We start from the raw sequence: 20,166 nt of genomic DNA on the forward strand, positions 1-20,166 counted from the left end.
TCCCAAATCCCCACTTTTGATCCCATACTTGGCTTTCTTTTGTCTTAACCAGGTGTTGTTATAAACCTGCTAGTAGTGATTGATCTTTGTTAATTTGAAAGGAGAAAATAATGAATGGCTTACTTGGTTTCCAATTTGTGGGATTAGTGAGCTTGAAACACTATGGATTTGAGGCAGTTTTCCTCTGGGTCACTGCAGAGATTTCACACTTAAATGAAGTTCTTAGTGCACATCCTCAGAGTGGAGAATTGCCAAGGTGGAATGAAGCCTCCTCCAAAAGTAGGGATCAGTGCAGGAGGGGTTGCTGTTGGGTTATTCCCTCTCTGTTCCCATATCCTATTCCCTCCAAGTGGCCAGTCCTGAGCTACATTTTGCCAGGAGCTTCCCAAGCTCGTGGAAGGAAAGCCAAAACTACCCAGCTGTGTTACATGTGAGTGCACAAGCACTGCAGGCAAATAGCTCAGGGGAGAGCAGAGCCAAGGGCAGGCTGCCTTCCCTCTGTGGCTGTCCTCTCGAGGAGGCACAGGAACTGCTGATGCCTTGTGCCCTGAGCTGCACCAGAGCAGTAGGAATCTGCAGTAAGTGGTTAAAAAACAATATTCCCAATCAGGGAAAGTGCTGCAGCCTGGCTTACTTTTCAAAACGCTTCAAAATCTCCTTCAGAGAGCTGCACTTGGAACAAAATTTCCATAAGAACCTAAAATTGTCACTATTTTAGGTATTTTTATTGCTTCAGTGGAGAAAGTTGGGCTCTATTTAGGGGAAATTACTACTATCCATACTGAAAAGCACATTTCTCTTGGGTTGCATGTACTTGTTCAGATTGGTCTACTCATCCCACTTTTGCTCAAAGGGTCTGTCCTTCCTTACACAAGCCTTCTTGCTGCCAGACATAGGACCATTTCTACAAGAATTGTTTGGAAAATAAGGACTGCAGGAGTGAACTCTTTAATTGAGTGGATCTTTTTATCATAATGAAATGTACAGTGTCTGGGCATGAAGCCATCAGCCCTCAGGAAAATGAAGCCAACGCTGAATGCTGCGGTGTGATGTGAGTTATGCAAGTCCATCACATCCATCCTCTCTCTGCACTGGCTCCCTGTAGAGGTGTGAGCCAGACTTGAATTCTTCTGGATTGCTCCAGCACTTGGGCAAATACCTATGGAAATGCCTTAGAAGGGGAGTAGGTTTAACAGTTGTATTTCTTAAGGGTCCTGGGGCTTTTAATTTCAAAACCAAAGACCAGCCAAGCTGAGGCTCTAGGATAACCTTTACAGAAACCAGAGGCCATCACAGAAAGCTTGTTCTTTTTTTCCTCTCTGCATCAGAAGTGCTTCTTTTACCTTGCTTCCCCTCCCAGGCACAGCAGCAGAGACACAGGAAACCAAAGCCCAATGAAAGCAATTTACTGCACTTAGATTCTCCTCTTGAGAAAATAAGTAAAGAGAGAATGAACCAGATGTGATATATTTGTCATGTTGCTTAATACAAGACTTGAAGGCCCTCAGGTAATCTGGTGATGAGGACACTGATAGAAACAGCTCAGAGAAGGTTTTGGTGCATTTTTGAGCTATGCTGTCTTAGAGACAAAAGATTTGTGGTTAGCCAAAACAGCCTTCTGGAACATATCTTTAGGTGCTGATGTCACTCTCACTGAGGTCAGTCACACCATGTTTGCTTGTGTACTCTTTATAATAAGCAAACCACTCCTTGATAAAGGAATCGACTTAGGGGAGGCATGAGGGACTGCTCTCCAGGGGAGCTTGTTCCCCAGTGTCACAGGATGTGTGTACTTTGGCAGGGACTGGTGCCTGGCCTGGGGGTGAGGAGCATGCTGCAGGGATTTTGAGCCTCAGCACTGTGAAACTGTAAATACTGAAGCAGGTTCCTCCTGTATATCCCAAAACTTTTATATCTCAGAGGCTGAAAAAATGCAGGTTAAGTGTGTGTGCTCAGAAGATGTGGTGAACACAATTCTGGAAACAGGCAACATTTTCTCGGATTAAACTGCAAGTCTTGAAACTGAAATGCAGCTTTGCCATTGTCTGGAGGCTCTACAGGCTACAAAAGACTAAATTTCTCATAAGCATCAGGGGGGAAAGATTGCATTTGAACAGTAAGATTCACTTGAAGACTTCACTTTTCTATGACAGCCCTGTGTCCTGGGGTAAAGAGTGTTACAGGGCCACTCAACCTTGTAGTACATCTTTTCACCTAACTCATGGAGTTGTTCACTATATTCTCATGCATCCTTGAAATGCCAGTCCTCAGCTAAAACACTCAAGTCACAGCACACTGGTGGCAGTGACTGCTCTTCAGGGCTCCACATCCCTAATAGGAAAAAGCAATTCCCCAGTCAGGGAAGGGTTTCCAAAAGCACTGGTCTAGGGCTGTGGGATATTCTTCTTTAATCTTCCCTGGTGCAAAACCAGCAGTTTTTGAGAAAGAAGTGTTTGAAAAGCATCATAATGACTTTGGAGCTTCAATCTTGTTTGCAGATCTTGAAAGAGTCAGGACAGCAGCCACAAGTACCAAGTGATCAGATGAACTGATGTGAGGAGTGTAGCTCTTGGGGCAGCAGTAAATACTGGCCTTCTATTTCATCTCAGGCTTCATGTTAGATTCCTGACATTTAAGCCCAATCCCTTCATGTGAGGATTATCTGCCTCAGCATGGGTACATGGGATGGCATAGTTCTAGAGAAAGCCAGACCTGAAATAGCAAGGTTTATTTCAGATCAAGCTTGCAGTGTATTATTAGTAGTGCTTTTAATAAGTTGTGTAAGAAAAGGCTTTTGTATTACATCCTAACCCACAGATGCTTCTACAAAATATCCCAAATCCCAATGTGAGCAGGATTTTACTGCTTTTCACACTGAAACTGTATTCTTGCAGATGGTTGAGGCGTTTACTGCCCCCCTTCCCTGCATGCTGGCCTGAGATCTGCCCTCTGCATGTCTCCAAAATGCCCTTCCAGGAGCTATGGTCATAGTGCTGCTGTTTGCAGAGCCTGAGAACAGTGTTGCTGAAGGATTTGGGCATACCACAAAAGATCCAGTCACAACACCCTGTCCTGTGGTCTCTAAAGGGACTGCTGGATATATTTAAACAGTTATCTGTGCTTGTAGCAGTGCTCATGGGCTGTAACACTGGTTTCAGTATCTTATATCACTTTTCTCTGATGTGAGCAGAACAAAGGAAAACACAGAGTCCCAAACAACAACAAGGTCCTACATGTCTTGTGAATAAATGCTATATATTCACCTGGTCTTATTTTGGCACACAGATAAATCTTGTTCTCCCCTGACTCACAGTAGTGAAAATCAGGTATCCCTGCATTGAGCTCAGCTGAAACATTTGGGTTAAAAGCAGTAAATAACTGATGGGAGGAGAAGAATCTGGCCACCCTGTCTGTGCATTTTGGCATGCCCAAGAAGGGACAAAGGTGTGGGCTACTCCTCTGACTCTGGAAGTGTCTTCATTTTGAGGTTATATATCTGCCCTTGCAGAGCAGCCTCTTCAGTCCTAGTGCAAGGATTGTGCAGTAGCTCAAAGAATGAGAAACAAGGATGAGCTTGTTAATTTTGGAAGAGAAAAGACCACTCTTCATTACTTGGGGTTTTTCTCACACAGTTTTCTTCAGCACATTCTGTAGGGCAACATGCTGGAGAGAGGATACTCAATGGGTCTCATCTGGCTCCGTGCCACTTCTGATGTTGTTTGTTGTGACCAAGGACTTGGGCATTATCTTGATAAAGTAATGTCTTTGGTAAACTTCTAAACCCTTCCATCTCCTTTCCCTTAGCCACTGCCCTAGGATACAGGTGCCCTGTTTTATCTTTGTACTCTGATGCTGCTCTGTGATTTGTTTCAAGGTGCTCTGGCAGCTCAGCTGCTTATCTCTGCTGCAACAGGCTGTCCTTGTTCAGACCCCTACACCAAATCTCCAAGCTTATCACTCAGCCAGGGTTTTTGTTTCATATTGGTGTGCCACATCCATCAGAGCCTGCTGCATGACCATGAAGAGAGACAGGAACTGCGTAGCATCTTTCCTCAGTGCCATTCAGTCACCCTCTCCTTCTTCAGAGATGTGCACTGAGCAGCACAGGGAGAAGCCCTGCAGGAGGGGAGGCTGGCAAGCAGGGATGCCTTCTCTGTCTACATAAGGGGAAAATCTGGTCTTTTCATTCAAGAATCCCCTGCCTCAGGCCCTGGAGTTTGAAGTGAAGCCCAATGGCTTAGCACAGAGAGGAGCTTGATAGTAGCATTTTGTTGCTATAGTTAATATTTTGCTGCCACAGTGAGTTGGGAGATGCCGTGAACACTCCCCTGTGGTAAAATGGGAAAAGGCCTTCCGAGATGTATAGATTACAAATAAATATTCTGTATGCTGTAGAACTAATTTAGCTCTATTAAACTAAAGGGGTTTATAGTGATGGGAGTGAGAGCAGCGTTTAGCCCATAATTCATGCTGTGTATCCCTCAGTACAGGTGTTGGTGCTGTGCCTGGTAGGTCTCCTTGGGATATGTGCAGATCTGCAGTTCAGGAGCCTTGTCACTGCTCTCAGCACTGCTGTCCTGGCTGCTGGGACAGCCCCAGGGCTCTACAGACAGGCAGGAGAACCAGCTGCCTTACACTTCCCTGCATCACCTGGATGCTCCTGAGCCCACACTACGCTCAGAGCTGTTGCTGTGTTGCAGAGATACCACAGCATGGCAAAGCTCAGGCCCCAGACCTGCATGGCTATGCAGTTTTAAGCAGGCATTCATATCTGGGTTTGCATGCTCAGCTAAGCCCTGTGTGAGCAAAATTCATGATGCTGGGTAAAAAACAAAGCAAAGGGAAATTTTAGCAAATAGCTGCTTTTTAAAATTTTTTGGCTTTTATTCCCCTCCTCCTTCCTCTAATTGGCCTCAGCATTAAATATAAGCTGTCTTAATTATCCACACCGATTGGCTTGCCTTTCCAGTTGCATGATTTCCATTTCACAGCTGTGCAGATGTTTGCAACTCTTTCTCCTTAGGAAACCTCCAGGAGCCTTAGGAAAGTGTTAAAGCAGGTGACTGAGCGAGCTAACATCTGACACCATTGCTTCTGAGGCACAATCCTTGTCCCTGGTGTGAGGGTCTGAGCAGAGGGTCAGTCTGCCCCAAAGCATCTGTTGGGGAAATATCTTCCAGGAGACATCTTCAGCTTTGCTTTCTGCAAGCACTGGTGCAGGTACTCTGAGCCTGTGGTGCTGCTGGGCTAAGAGGTGACAATGACAGACAGGAATGTCAGGGCAGTTGCTTTTAACGCCTCAGTCTAAGGCTGAAGGGTACAAAGTAGTATCCAAATCTCTGACACAAGATTTCTTCACTTACAGCTATTTAGCATGCCTAGGAGACAGTTCTCCAATGAGATTGTGCATGGCTTTCCACCTGGAGGGTTCTGCTGTTAGCTCAGTCTGACCTGCTCTTCAAATCCCCTTCTGTGTATGTGACAGTATTTCCATAATGCTCCTGAGATTTATGCTGTGACGTTCCCATTTCTGAAAGTGGAGGCTGTGGACAAGTCATTAAGCACAGCAAAAACTGCACTAAAAAGTTATTACCCAGGTCCAAGCGTGTGATTACGGGAAGTCTTCATGCAAGTGATTTAATGCCCTTTTTAATTAGGAATTCTGAACCTCTTCTGATGCTTCCCCATAGCTGCTCTGCAGGACTGTTTCTTACCTGGCTCAGCTGCTACTCCAGCAACCATGAGGAGATCAAAAATTCTGCTTTAAATTAAGTAGCTGAGTTTTCCCCCAGAATAAAGGCAGGGCCCCACAGGGAGTCCCTTACCCCAAGTGTGACCCAAACAGCCACACTGCAGTGGAGCAGCTTTCCAGCCAGCTGTGGAATACTCTGCTGGGACTGTGGGTGGTGATCCCAGGTGGTCTCCTGCCCCCAAAGGTCTCATGTGCAGTCCTTCCTCTCCTGCACTACAAAGGTTATACTAGAAGCTGTGTTGAAGAATAATGAAGGCTTGTTTCTATAGACTTACCTCTTGTAGTTGATTTCTCCCGTACCAAGTAAGTGCAAACTCTGGCTGTGTTTTCCATGACCTTTAGAGTACACATAGCATTGCTTTCACATGGATTCTCTAGTGTCTAATAAGGGTTGAGCTCATGGACCTTCTCTTTCACAGATGAACGTGTCTCTTTTCTCACCAGCTGTCTAATTTCTTGAGTGTTCCTGTACACTTGGGAATTATGTATTCCTGTGATAGCACATACATTCAGATTTAAGGATTCCAGAAGGTGTGATGATGCCCAAGGCGATTTTCATCGACACCCGTCTGCTTCATCACTCCTATGCATGCAACCTTAAGATGGGATAGTAGAGACCAAAAGGACGTTGAGATGAGATTGAGATTCAGTGATCTGAATTAGTGCTAAATTAAGAGGAGGACTGCAAAATGCGAGTCCTGGGATACACTCAGTCTTGTTTATTGCTCGTGGTTGGTGTTTTCAAAAAAAATAAAGCCATGCCTTAGTGCAAGTTCTGCACGTCATTTGCCAAGGGAAATGGGGGGATGAGACATGTGAAAGTGCCCAGTTGTTGGTTTATTTATCAAGTACAATGTACAAGTAGTGCCCATTATTATTTAATGAGGGGTGCTGCTATTGCTGGTTGAAAGCAGAGTAGGGAGATAGAGAACATGCATATAAGAGTTAGTACTGTGTCTGCTGTCTGCACAGAGCTCTGGAGTGATAAAGCCAATCTGGACAGTGATTTCTCAACATTTAAGGTGTCCTTTCTGTGAAAAGAAGGTAGAGAGGCCTGTTGGTTTTGTGAACATGCTGTGTCTCCCAGTGAACCACAGCACTAAGTGTGAAAGTACTTAAAGGGAGCAATGTACTGTTGCCACTGCATGGGCAAGGAGGGCAGGGCATGTTCATGGAGAGAAGAGCTTATCACCTGCTGGAATTGCCCACTCATCCTCTCTGACCCAGGAGAAGCCAGGATGACTTTTCTTCTAGCTGTCAGAAGTTAGACAAGACAAACTCCATCCAAAGTGTATGGCTGGATTTGAGCTTCCTGTCCTGGATCTTGGCTTAGAAAAATATAGGACAGCAAAAATGTGAGTGATGTCACAACAAGAGATAGTCTCACACCTCTTGCTCCTCTCTTTGGCTGATTTTGAAAGGGTACCTTGTACAGTTTTCTGCTCTGTTTACATTTCACTGCTCTCCTCTACTGAATTTTTAAAAGGAGGGTCTAGACTATATTGGCACAAACCAGTAACCTGTATTTTCAGTCAGAGGATTTCTGTCTCCTTTTTGATGGTCTGTGCTTCTGAGATACTGAGTCTCTGTAAAGCTGGCAAGGCATGGACTTACTAAGTCCAAATCATAAGCAGACCTTAACCAGTGGCTGTCCTCTGCAGTTGTGTGTTTCTTCAGGGTGACAAGATTTGATAGAGATGATTACCCATGTCTGAATTTAATCGTTCTGTGAAAGGAGCAGATCTGTGGCTGTTTCAGGGGAGCATCTTTGGCCAAAGGAAGCTTTGATTAACGTGTGCATGGCATTGAAGTCACATTATACAAGAAGTGGTCACAGACAGTAAATGCACACAGAGGCATTTCATGAATGAAACCTTAACTCGTGCTCTATCCAAAGCAGATACACTGGTGGACCACATACAGTAGGCAGCCCTTGTAAAAGCAAGTATCCTTTCAGTTTGGACCTCCCAGTAAAACGGTGCTGGGCTTTCATTTCCATTTCCTCCTGCTGAGCTTTTCTCCTCTAATTGCACTAGTATTAGGCAGGAGCACAGAGCATTTGAAAGCAGTTGTCACTTAAATCACGGAAAGTAATCACACTGCTTATTTTCCTTGTTAATACCCCGAAGATTGGGGTGAATAGCATTGCCAAAATTTCTCATCCTAACCGACCGTGGTATTTCTGCCCTGGCCGGGGTGCAGCAGCCCGGGAGTGGTGTGTGGTCCTGGGCACAGGAGGTGAGCTGGGCTGTGCACAGGCATGGCAGAGGGACATTAATGCCATCTCGTGGCCGTAAATAGCTATTATGTGATTAAATCCACCTCCCATCCCTTCTTCCTTCCCCATGACACTTCCCCAGTATATCAATCATTCTCAGGAAACACAAATCAAGCTCTGTATTTTCTGTATAGGAAAGATCATCCTTTTTTTGGGTTCCTAAAGCTGTGCTGTCGGCCTCAGCAGCTGCTCTTGGCTGCAGTGCCCTGGCAGCCGAGTGACACGGTGCTGGCATGGGAATGGGGTCTGTGGAGACTGTGTTGTGTGAGCCACAAGCAGATCGAGTGCAGACCTTTGCAGGCTTTGCTTTGCTGCAGTCTCTGTCAGCTTTACCCTATTCCTTCTGCACCTTGCACACTCCGGCACAGATGTGATGCTCTCTGAGCCATATTTCTCTCTCAGCCGGCAGCATAGTGCTGCCGTAGCCAGTTTGAGGATGTGGGAGTTGCAGCTCCTGAAGGGAGAGATGGTGCCTTTTATCAGCTGTCTGGTACTGCTGGCTGCATGATGTTAAGCAAGATGGTGTCTGCATGTGTGACACATACATCGTGTCTCAGAGCCATGGGAACATGAAATGGGCAGTCCAGGAAATGCTGGAGGTTGGAATATGCATCCTTAGCTGCTGTAGGAGGAGCCCAGTCCTTAGGGATATCTGTCTCTGCTCATCTTTTGGATAACAACTTAGTGCTTTCTGCAGTGGTGTTTTGGGGTAAATCAGTGCCCTTCTTGTAAGCAAAAGATTTACCAATTGTGCTCTGTTTTAGCAGAAGGAGTGTTACATGCTTGGCAGGAAATAGGATGTCACAGGAAATGATGGATAACCCTCAGCTTATCCCGTCAGAGCAGACATCAGTGCTTCATGCAGAGACATGGCCTCACTGGTGTTCATAGCTCCAGGGAAGGCTGGAACAGCCACCTCTGCTGGCCAGTGCCTGTGGGGATGTTGGCTTGTCGCTCACCTGCGCGGGAGCTGCATCGGTGAAAGCAGGTTTTAAATCCTTACAAAGTCTGTGCAGAGAAGTCTAGGAGGAATCAAATGTGTTTGTGCTGTCACTCCCACTTCAGCTCAGCTTGTTCCGAGGGGATGGGACTGAAAGGCTGTTCTGGCAGCAGAAAGGGAGGAGAGGAAACAAATGTAAACAAAAATAGGCTGTGTTGTCAATCTGTGTCTGATGTCTTTGGTTATCCTGTTTTGAAGGTGAGTAAACACATCAAACTTTCACCGTGGGAGGAATCCCAGAGGAGGCTCAGCAGCTCTTGGGAATTAAGTCATATTATGGATGCAAACCATTCTCAATCTGTTTCTACAGGCAGAATGGAAAGGTGCCTTTTTTAACACCTGAACTAGCCCAGGACATTTTTGCATGAGCAGAAACATGGAAGGTTCTCTGCATCTGTATGCATTCTTTGAGATTTTCATTTCAGATCTTTTTCGTGCACCTGCTGCAGTCACCTCCAGCACCCCTCTTCAGAGTGGGAAGACAGAGGCCTTTTTAGATCAGGCATCATTTCATCTGCTTGCTGCCTCTAAACTGGGATAAGGCAAATTAAAAGCTAACTCTACTGACTATTAATTGGGCTCCCGCTATTGCAGCAGCAGGAGCCCAAAGCAGATGACTTGAGCACATGTACATCATAATACAGTCCCCTAAATCTGTGTTTTTCCACAGTTGTGACCAGTCTCTTGTCTCAGCATCCTGATAGCTGAAGATTAAATCCTTTCCTGGGAGCTATAGATCTGTTTGAGGCTCTTTACATGTGAAATCCAGACTCAGGCCCACAAAACCCAACAAATGGATTAAGTGACTTGGTATTGTGCTGGTGGATAGTTGTGGTTGGTGGGAGGAACCGACACCGATGCCCTTGCTGAACACTGCAGGGCAGGCAGCACACACTTACTGCGTTGTTTGGTGTCTTACTCAGCATCTGGTTTTGTTTCTGACTGAATATTTTTTTGACTTTTAATGGTGCTGCATCGGCCACTGGGTTATGTTTCTAGAAGAATTCAGCCTCAATCGAGGCTTGTAGTCCTACTGCAGTAAGTCACAAAGCAGTTTGTAGCTGTCCCCAACTCAGCATCCCCAAACTGGCAGTTGTTTACAGCATTCTCCCACTGAAACAGGGTTGTGAGTGGAGCTGTGCCCCACAGGTTTCCAGCTGTGTGTCCCAGCCTGTGGGTTTTCTTGGAGAACTTAAAAAAAAGCCTGAATTCTTCTGTACCTTTGGGTTCTTTCAAATCCCAAAGACACAAACGAAAAACCTATTATCCACTGCCATTACCCACAAGAGTTGCAAAGAGTACATATTTTCCCAAAGGCTTTGGGATGCCCTACTTCTGTTTATTATGGCTTTTCATTTTCAAAAATAGGTGTTTTCATCCAGGTGCATCAGGTTTTGCTGTTGAGCTGAGTAAGTCTGTATGTGCCTGATTACATTGAACTGCAGCCTCAGAGTATGGGCAAGGGAAGTTCAGAAAGATTGCTGATAGCTGTGGTCATCAATTTCTAGTTCATGTTTTTGAATGACTGGTATGTATAAAGCATTAGAGAATATAGCAAAAAGCTTTCCTGTGTGCTTCTTCACATACAGTTAACTGTTAAACATACTTAAAACCATTTATTTTCCCACTTGCCAGTGTCTGAAAATATGTAAAAAAGAAAGTACCTTAGCATTGCATTAGAGGAAAAGGTGCATTGGTCCATCAGCTGCATGAAGGTAGCTCAGCTCAGTGCATGGTGTGCTTTTGCTCTAACTCTGTTTTTCTCAGTGCTCAAGCTTTGGACATACATGATTTATGGCCTAAGATTTAAGAATGTTTCTTGCAAAGGTCTCTTCTGGGTAGGGAAGAGTGTGCTGAAGAAATAAACCCATCATTTGTTAGACAGGACTGTGGAAGAACAAGATTGTATGTAGCCTTTCAGTTTCAGAGCGATGATGCAGGATTGGATCCCTCCATCATCAGAGCAGGATCCAGCTCCAGCAGGCACCATGGCTGGGCAGTGTGGTAAGCTGAGAAACCAAGACTGCATTAAAAGCATCACACCACACAAGGTGAAGCAGTCACCAAGCAAAAGGTGACTTTGCTGACATATGTTTCCTCAAAAAAACAGACAGTGTCTATTGGGCTGCTATTGATGAGCTTCCCTTCACCAGCCAGCTCACTTGGAGGCCAAACTACAGATAGACCAGAAGGGACACAGACGAGCTGGTGTGGGTGCCAGGAGAGAAGAGATGAGGGATATGAATGAAGAGAAGTGCATGAAGCACAACCTTCTCCCACCATCACTGCACAAGGGAGAGAGGCTCATTGCATTCACACAAGATCCCACTCTGGCAGCAGAGGACAGCAAGTGAGGCTAAGTTGTCCCAGATATGGTCACATATATTAAAGGCCTTGAAGCTGGATCTCTGTGCCCCTGTATAGAGGCAGTTGGCTGTGTAGGAAGGTGGGTGATGCTGCTGCTGCTTTCAGTAACTGTGCACCTGCAGGGATGGAAGCAGCTGCATGTGTGTTCTGCCTTCCCAAGGTTGTGTTCCCATTGTGGGAAGAACAGACACTGCTGCTGAGTCCATTACATTGGAAAAACTGTACCAAGCAGTTGGCTCAATAAAGTAGTGCAAATCTGACCCACATGTAGGAATATTATTCTGCAAGACTTTTTTACTTAATTGGTGAATTTGTGGGAACAAGGCAGAAGGGCAGCATGTCTGGCAGAGAGATATCATGTCCCAGGATACTGCTGTGTACATTGAGTGCAATGCACACCTGGAGTGAACCCATCAAGGTAAGAGCAGAGTCTTCTTTAGTACACACTTCTACTTGTATTCTCTGATTTTTTAACATTTGCTCCATGCAAGCTGGCAAGCAAACCCGTTTCAATAAATACATCTGAAGTGGGCTAAAAGGTGTCCTCTGGCAGTTTTGAAGCCCATGAGAACTGGTCATAGATCATGTTTAAATGTCAACCCAGTGGAAAGCACATGGCTCTCCAGCTGCTCCCGTGTTAGCCTACTGACAGGACGAGCTGGTTAGCAGGGCTGATTCATGGCCCAGCAATATAACCCAGTTGCACTTGTTCATTATTTATAGAAATCACAGGCATTGGTGTTCTGGCTACATCAAGCTATAAGAGCAATGATGGAAGATGGGTGACTGTTTCGAATTAGGCAGGGGCTAAGCAGACTTGCTGGAGACCACAGGATATGAATGAAAGGGTTTAATGCATTTTCCTGGGTATTAATGTGCATGTTCACTTTTAGGAAGGTCATGGATGTTAACATTTCCTTTAGAGGAACTTTCATAGTAGAGGAAAAGAGAAATGGCTAAGTCAATGTCTCTCAAGGACAGCTGAGAAGACTGTAGATTAGGCCACAAAAATGGGATATGATGGAGAATAGCAGCTGGAGTCAGAGACCCTTCTGCCTGGTTTCATGGGGTACATGAGCACAGTCAGGACAAGGACCCTTGCATTATTTCGCTCAGGCCTTATTTGTGTCCTTTAGACTGTTTGGTCAGTAACTGTGATGGCACCTTTAGGTGAATCCATAGACACAAAGTCTGCAGAGATGTTCTCCTTATTTTGCTTGTAAAAAGTAAAACAAGGGCCAGCATTTGTCAAGTTACCACCTGGGGCATATCTCATCCTCTGGCTCTTTGCAGGCAGAAGTGTTTAGCTGCTCATCCTGAGTTTGATGCTTAATTAGAAACCCTGGAGACACGAGTGCATATCCTAGTGGTATCACTGAAACAGCAGAGATGCCATAAATAGGGTGATAATTCTAGTAAAGTCCCTATGCACAGCAGCATTTCTTGATCAGTTCCAGGCTTTGGGATGCAATGGGAAATGAGAAATGATGGGCTGAGGGATTCAGGTGGGATTCAGATAGTTATGATGGTCCTGACTGAGGAAGTACGGTCAGGATTTTTCTGCTTCTGGTGTATATATATAAATATATATAAATAGGAAATATATAGGTATCCTGTCAGCCAGAATGACATTTATTTGTCCTCATTTGCAGATATTTTATTGCTTTGAAGTATCAGCATGAACTTTGTGATAGGGGGACAAGGCAACTTGGCTATTTCATGAGATTTGTCCAGAATGGGTCCCAAGGCACTCTCCCAACAAATGAACTCCTGCAGTGATAACCTACTCAGTGATTAAATATGGAAACGAAACCATCACATTGTTGGTCCCTCAGAAGATCCTAATACCTAGCTACTGTCCAGAGCTAATTTTCTGAACAATAATTTAATACACAGCACAGATAAACTGGGTACTTAGATTGAATACAAATGATGTTTCAGTGACATGAATTATGGCCTTATGCTGAGCATCACTATGGCAACTAATGACATCACCACAGGCTCCAAGCAGCACAAAACTCAACTTCTGATGGTCTCCATTTGTTGGCGCAGATCTTTTCAGGGCGTTTGGGGGTATGAATATGTAAGCACCACAGTGTTGTCAAGGGTTTGCTATGTATGTTTACTGTCATTTGAAACATTTATTCCCTTTGTGGTTAATGCTGTTCTCATGAAGGAAACCTAATGAAAATTACTGTTTGTATTTGGTTAGTAACATTTGTTGATAACATATGGTCTGGGAATGCTTCAGCAAATAAGAGCTTTTTAATAGTAAACAGAGATATGAGTTCTATAAAGCAGATGCTGTCAAAATACACAGTGTAAGGTTGGATATTTTCTTACTTTTGCCTTTTACCCAAAGCAAGAATATCTTCCTACTTTCCCTCCTGGTGTCAACGCAATTTTTTTAAGAGAGAAAACATAACCTGTGAACATAACCTGAAACTGTGATTAGAAAATAAAGTTGTCGCTTGTTTCTTATGCTTAAAACATTTATTAGGTAGCGGATGGCTCACACATGAAAAAGAGAGGACCTGACTGGACCTGTAGTGCTGTAGATAATTTATGCTCTGCTCCCTAGCACTGGTGGCAGTTTGATGCATCATCGTAAAAGATGAAACATGTGAAACAGTGACACCAGGAGAGAAAACTTGAGAGCAAAGCTGACGAAGAAGCTGAGTTCATTATTCAGATTGCACTGATCACAATTGTCTCTTGAGCTCAGTTGAACAAGATTTGCTCAGTGGAGAGCAAAGCATAAACCCATACTTCCTGAGCACAGGAAATAGTAAATTATTTTTCCCGATAACTTTTCAAGTGCAAAATCTGTTGTTTGGTGTTTATCTTTGAGGAATATCTCATTGCTGGACCACATTATCTGAGCCTTTTCAAGGGAGCTGCCTTTCTTCAGCAGAGGGTCTAATCTGAGGACAGTGTAAAATGAGAAAGTGTCATTAATAGAGTGAGGGTGAATAGAAGTTGCTAGTGAGATATGGCATAATCTCTCATTTGACTTACAGCATTCTGAGTTGCTCATTTCACCCTCTTTGTTTCCTCTAGTTTACAAAAAGCACCTTGTCTGTGATTATTCTTCCAAGCTCGTTTGTACACTTAACATGGGTTTTGAAGTCTGGTGAATTTTCAGGGTCTCTGGAAACAATATAGAAATCTAGCTCATAGTGATAAAAGCCAAACAAACAAACAAAAACACAAAGAGAACAAAAAAAAGAGCAAGTTTTATCTGCAGGTTTCATACTGGGCTTCTGTGTGATTGGGCATTCAGGAGCATCCTCATTGCAGTGGTGGCTTGTCCCCCAGTCCTCCCTCTGCCCTTCATCTTTGGCTGCACTGCTTCCTGCTAACAAGGGCAAGTGCAATTTTAGGAGTGCTTTGCTTGGTTCTGTCTGGAACTTTCTGTCTGGCTTTATTTTGATAAGTTTCTAACAAAGCTTGAAACACAGCTGTGAAATCTCGAACAAAGAAGCATCAGGACTTTTTACCCCTTAGTGTAAAATGTATTTTCATCTCTGCTACTTTCAAAATTGTTCAAAGCTTACAAATAGGCATTAGTTCAAGTTCTACTTAAGTTTTGTTCTGTGACACTATTCAGTCCGTGCCTGTTTCTTGTTACTCAGAAACCTTAGCACAGGTGAGTAAGTTGATGTGTTGGTATAAGTGGCACCACTCATAGAGTCTCTTCATGGCTTGGTGTTTCATGGATTTCTTTTCCCTATGATCTCCCTAAATCGAGGTTGGCTGCTGCGTAAGGTCCAGGCATGTTTAGGAGAACCCCTCAAGGATGCTCACCAGCACAGCTGAGCCCCCACAGATGTCCCCCAGCAGCAGGAGGGGTTTGAACTTAAACTTGGGCTGGGCTGAGGTTTGGGAGAAGACCCAGGTTAAATGGCAGTTTCTTCATAAAAAGAAAACCTCACTATCAGCCTGGAAAGGAGAGGTTAATTGGCCAAGAGATGAGCAGAGCGTGAGTGATTACAGATGTCCTGGGTGCAGATGTCTTCAATCCTCAACTTCTCTTGTGGCTACATAGGCTGGCACTGCAGGGGACATACTGTTCTTTCTAAATAAGAAAGTTCTCTTAAATTTCATTTCATACTGCTCCCAAGTGCTCTCTTTTTTTTCCCCTCAAGAACTATCATGAGTTTTCCAAACATCTGTCCCACATTTCCCAAATAAGATAATTAATGCCTTTGTCACTCAGACAACCCAGCCACTTTGGCCTGTGTCAGACAGGACGTTTTAGATTAACCATTGCACACCCAAGCAGTGTTGCTGTTGACCTGCCAGCTGAGCTGAACATCTCTCTGTCTTTCTTTTCACAGCTGGGGCACCCAAGGAGACTTCACGACAACCCATGCACTTCCTGCAGTGAAGGTGAAGCTGTTCACAGAGAGCACAGGAGTGCTGGCTCTGGAGGACAAAGAGCTCGGAAGGGTAAGGAGATTTTGAGTTTAATAATGTTTCCTTCTGGCCCTGCTTTTCTAGAGAAATCTCTCCTGTACGGAAATATCTTTGGAGCACAACATGCTCTGCTTTTTTGCCAAGCTTCAGGAGGGGAGAAGAAAGCAAGCTCTGCGCTGCTGGAAAGGAGTGCATCTCGCATGCTGTCTTTGTTGTGAGTTTTTAATGGCAGCATTTCAGCTGGCTGTGCCTGCTCTGAGCAAAGGCAGAGGATCTTGTGTGCAATATTGGCAGTCCGGAAAGCCTTAGAAGTTGCTTGCGGAAATGGACATTCCTGAGGCAGAAAAGGGGATTATGCTGAAGCAAAAAGAGGGGATTTAAGTTTGGCAATGGAGTGTTAAGCTGCTCTCATATCTGCTGAGCAGCCAGTGCACAGTTTGAGCTTTTGAAAGCACTGACTGCAGTACTCACTGCAAAAGGCTTGGAACCCTGGCTTCCCTGGGGATGGTGACTGAACTGTTGGCTTCAGTGGGGCTGGACTGGGGAGTGAAATGTTGGAGTTCACTGCTCCTATCAATGGTGTTAATAGCAAAGAACTCAGATTCCTGGGGTACTGGCCACAGAGCAAACCTTCCCACCCCATCTCTGCCCCGTGACTGTGGTCCCTAAATCAGTGCCCTGGGACTGGTGGCCCTTCATCACTGCAGCCCACAGCTCCAGAATATCTGTGAATGGCACTTTTCTGTGGCTTTGGGACACTTCAGTTGTCTCCATGGATTCTTTGCAGCTATGTAATTTGTGTTGGCCCCAGGCATAACTGGCAGCAAACCTTCTGCCATGCCTTCCTCAGCTCCTCAGGCTGAGAGATCAACATGATGAAGACTCCATGAAAATCAGTTCAGAGTGAGAGGGCTTAGCACCCCCTGTGTCATGGCTCAGCATGACCCAAGTGATCTCCCAGAGCAGCCTGGGCTCTGTCAGCCTGGCCTTGCTGCACACCTTGCTCTCCACCATCTCTACATGGCTACGGACAAGAAATCCATGGCCCAGAAAGCCACAGATCCTGTGGCAATCCCAAGTGCAGTATTTTCAACTATGGACTAACTTGTTGGGATATTTCTTGATGACTCCATGGCTGCTTATGCCTTGACACAGGAGAGTCTGTGTCCATACAACAAAGTTTTTCCTAATTAATGTGGTTTTATGTTAATCCAAACATTCTTCCAGGTCCTAGTGAGCTGTTGATTTAGTTTATAACTTTATGGTGGAGAGCACTGCATGCAATTTTGTCTCATGTATTTGTTTAGCCTTGAGAAAAGGTCCAGGGGTTACCTCATGACTCTCTATAACTACCTGAAAGGGAGTTGTAGTGAGAGAACTAGAGGGAACAGTCATAAGTTGAGACAGGGGAGAATTAGATTAGATATTAGGGAAAAAGTTTTCACTGTTAGGATGGTCAAGCACTGGAAAAGATTGCCCAGGGAGGTGGCAGATTCAACCATCCCTGGAAATGTTTAAGAGACATCAGGATCTGATGCTGCAGGATATGGTTTAAGGTTTAGAGGTTACAGCAGAGTGGCAGGTTAATGGTTGGACTTGATCTTAGAGGTCTCCTCCAGCCTTGATGATTCTATGATTCTGTGTTAAAGCATTTGTGTTTTCACATTCATGTTGCATCCTTTGTTCTTGCACTTAAGAAAGATAAAAGCAAAAATACTCCTTTTTCTCCTCTCAGTCTTCCCTTCAGATTCACAGCCCCTTCAGACTTTCCTCATCCACACCTTGATCTTTCTTTTCTTGCTGTCCTCCTTCCTTTTTAACAAAGAGGATGACCCCACTAGGCTGCAGTACTCCAGCTGAACACCTACAATTGCTTTGCTGCACAGCATCATAATATTTTCAGGATTATTTTCAAAACCTCCTACTTCAAACAGCCTGGCACCCTGCCTTTATCCACTGTGGCGTGCTGAGCAGAGCTTTTCACCCAGCCAGCCACGATGCCATTCAGGGATTTTCCCCTGAGTGGTTACACTTGGTGCAGACCCACTTGCTTTGTAAATCTTGTTTCCACTGGCAGCCATGAGCAGTGCTGACTTTGCTGCTCTCGGGAAGCAATTAGCTGTGCATGTTGTTCTGAGAAAGATGTCAGGCCCCAAAGCAACCCCTCTTGCCCTGAAATGCTGATGAGCCAACCCTTCCAATGTGCTTTAATTCCTGGTCCAGCGGGAAACCATCCCTCAGCTCTGAGCTTCTGTGGGCCAAAGGATGAGGGCCAGCAGTGGCAAGTGCAGGGAGCTGGCAGTGATTCCCCTGGCCCGTGGCCACCAGTGCTTTCAGCCAGCCCAACTTCAAAGGGATACTTGGTGTGCCCGGAGCAGCCGAGAGATGACGCGTGTCTGCTCAGGCTGCATCAAGATTTCTTCTGTACTGAAATAATGAAACAGGGAGCGTGTTAAGCCCCTGGTTTAGCTGCTGGAGTAGGCAGGAACCTGCATGGAGAGAGAAGGGAAACAGGTTTTATACACAAAACACCCCTGCTCAGCCGCCCTTTGAGCAGTGGCTTTGTGCTCTGCCAGGCGGGTACAATGCCCACTTTCTACTGCAAACGTTAAATTGGCAGCCAGCCGCCACTCCTCAGCTCTCCACTTTTATCCAAGGGAGAGCTGGGAAATGCTCCCAAGCCCTACACTGCTGGATGGGCAGCTGAAGGCATGGGAATACATCCTGGCCCTATTGAAGTCAGTGGCAGGACTCCCATGGATTTCAGCCTTGCTAATACTTCATTTACTGAGAGCAAGGAGGGGAAGAGCTGTGAATTACAAGACCACTGAGAAAAGTTTATGTGCCTTTTGATGAAAAAGTGTTAGAAATCAAAGTAAGGAGCATCCCAAACACCCTGAGTGGCTGCTGCCTCGCGACAAGATGCAGTTTAGCACAAGTGTATGTGCTTGTGTGACCTGCCTTGCAGTGGGGGTCCTTGGACACTGCCCAGCGTTTGGCTCCATCATGTTTCTAACACCCTCTGCCCCATGTGGAGGACTCACTTTTCATCTTCAGGATTTGCTTGAATGTGTTTTTTTTCCAAGAGTGATACAGTACACACTGCTATTGCTCAGTTATCTATGTGACTAATAACAGCTTCAGATTCCTGCCAGAGGAAGCAATACAATAAAAGAAGTGATAAATATCATTAATGAATAAGGGTGAGGTTGAGAATCTACTGATGTTTACCTCAGGCTTTAGAGGAGGCAATAAAATAAGTTTTAGAGTCGTTCATCAGAGGGTAATAGCACCAAGGATATTTTGGTGGAAAACAGCTCCTAGCTTGTTGACTCAGCAGTAAAGTTGAAGAGCAGAGTAATACAAGATTATAGTCTGGGCTGGAGTTTGGCAGGAGCATGGACTAAGCAGGAGCAAGGAATGAGTGATGGCAGCACATCAATTAACGAGGATGAACGCTGCCATTTGTAAAGCAATTTGCTTGCATAAAGGTTAATGGATTTAAAGGAACTTCATCTCACTACAGGACAGTGGAAACTGAATGAATTTGTACCAGGCAAAGTCACCATTGAGACTGAAACCATCAAAAGGGGAGTAGGCATAGGAGAGAGGGGGTAAGGCCACCTCAAAGGACACATATGGAAACACTGGTGGATTTGGTGTGGTTTTGGGAGAATGCTTTGTAGCTTACTCTCTGGGGGAGCTGCTCTGCTTTGTAGAGGTAATGGATGAGTGGGAAGAGCACAGGTATGATGAGGAAAGATTACTTACCCCTTGGAGCCTTTCAGTTTCTTTAAGACAAGCATTTGTATTGGTGTTCATCTGCAGTCACTGGTGTTGCACTGATGTACCTCAGCTGGAGACTCTTCCATCATTTCCTCACTGCATGAAATGGAAGCAGAGTCCTGTAGTCACTGATGTCATGACATGGGATGCAGATTTTACCTGCTGTTGTAATGCAGTGAGACACACCAGCCTATCCAAAATGTTGCTGACTGCACCCAGTCTTGACAGTAAGCAAAACATTAGTGGGCAGTCTCAGAAAAAAAAAAAAAAGTGGCTGGTTTGCTAATGATATCAATCCCCCATCACATCTAGATTGATTTACCTGAGTAGTTGCAAGTTCATTCACCACAATCTTTCCTTAAGTGCCTGTAACTGATAATGCAGTTCTATCTGTGCAGCCAAGGATGACCTAATTTCAAAATAATAAGCTGTACTTTAAAAAAGGCAAAAAACCCCATCCTCACTGATGGAAATAGACATATCCAGACTGACTTTTAGGGCAAAAGTAGCTCATGTGATGTGTTTCTGCTCGCCATTATACTCTATTTTGTGAATAATTCTTCC

At 44.9% G+C, this 20,166-nt stretch overlaps 1 protein-coding gene across 1 annotated transcript in view; it reads left to right on the top strand.

The window, feature by feature from the left end:
* Nucleotides 1-20,166, top strand: part of CADPS2 (Ca++-dependent secretion activator 2) — a gene marked incomplete at its 5' end in the record, with an annotated part of 168,979 nt that overhangs the window by 38,010 nt on the left and 110,803 nt on the right. The window contains one exon of the mRNA XM_009076477.1: nucleotides 15,738-15,849. Coding sequence (XP_009074725.1) covers nucleotides 15,738-15,849 — 112 coding nt within the window. The remainder of the gene's footprint in view (nucleotides 1-15,737; nucleotides 15,850-20,166) is intronic.

Source organism: Acanthisitta chloris, unplaced genomic scaffold, assembly GCF_000695815.1.
Source record: "Acanthisitta chloris isolate BGI_N310 unplaced genomic scaffold, ASM69581v1 scaffold1356, whole genome shotgun sequence".
Classification (NCBI taxonomy): domain Eukaryota; kingdom Metazoa; phylum Chordata; class Aves; order Passeriformes; family Acanthisittidae; genus Acanthisitta; species Acanthisitta chloris.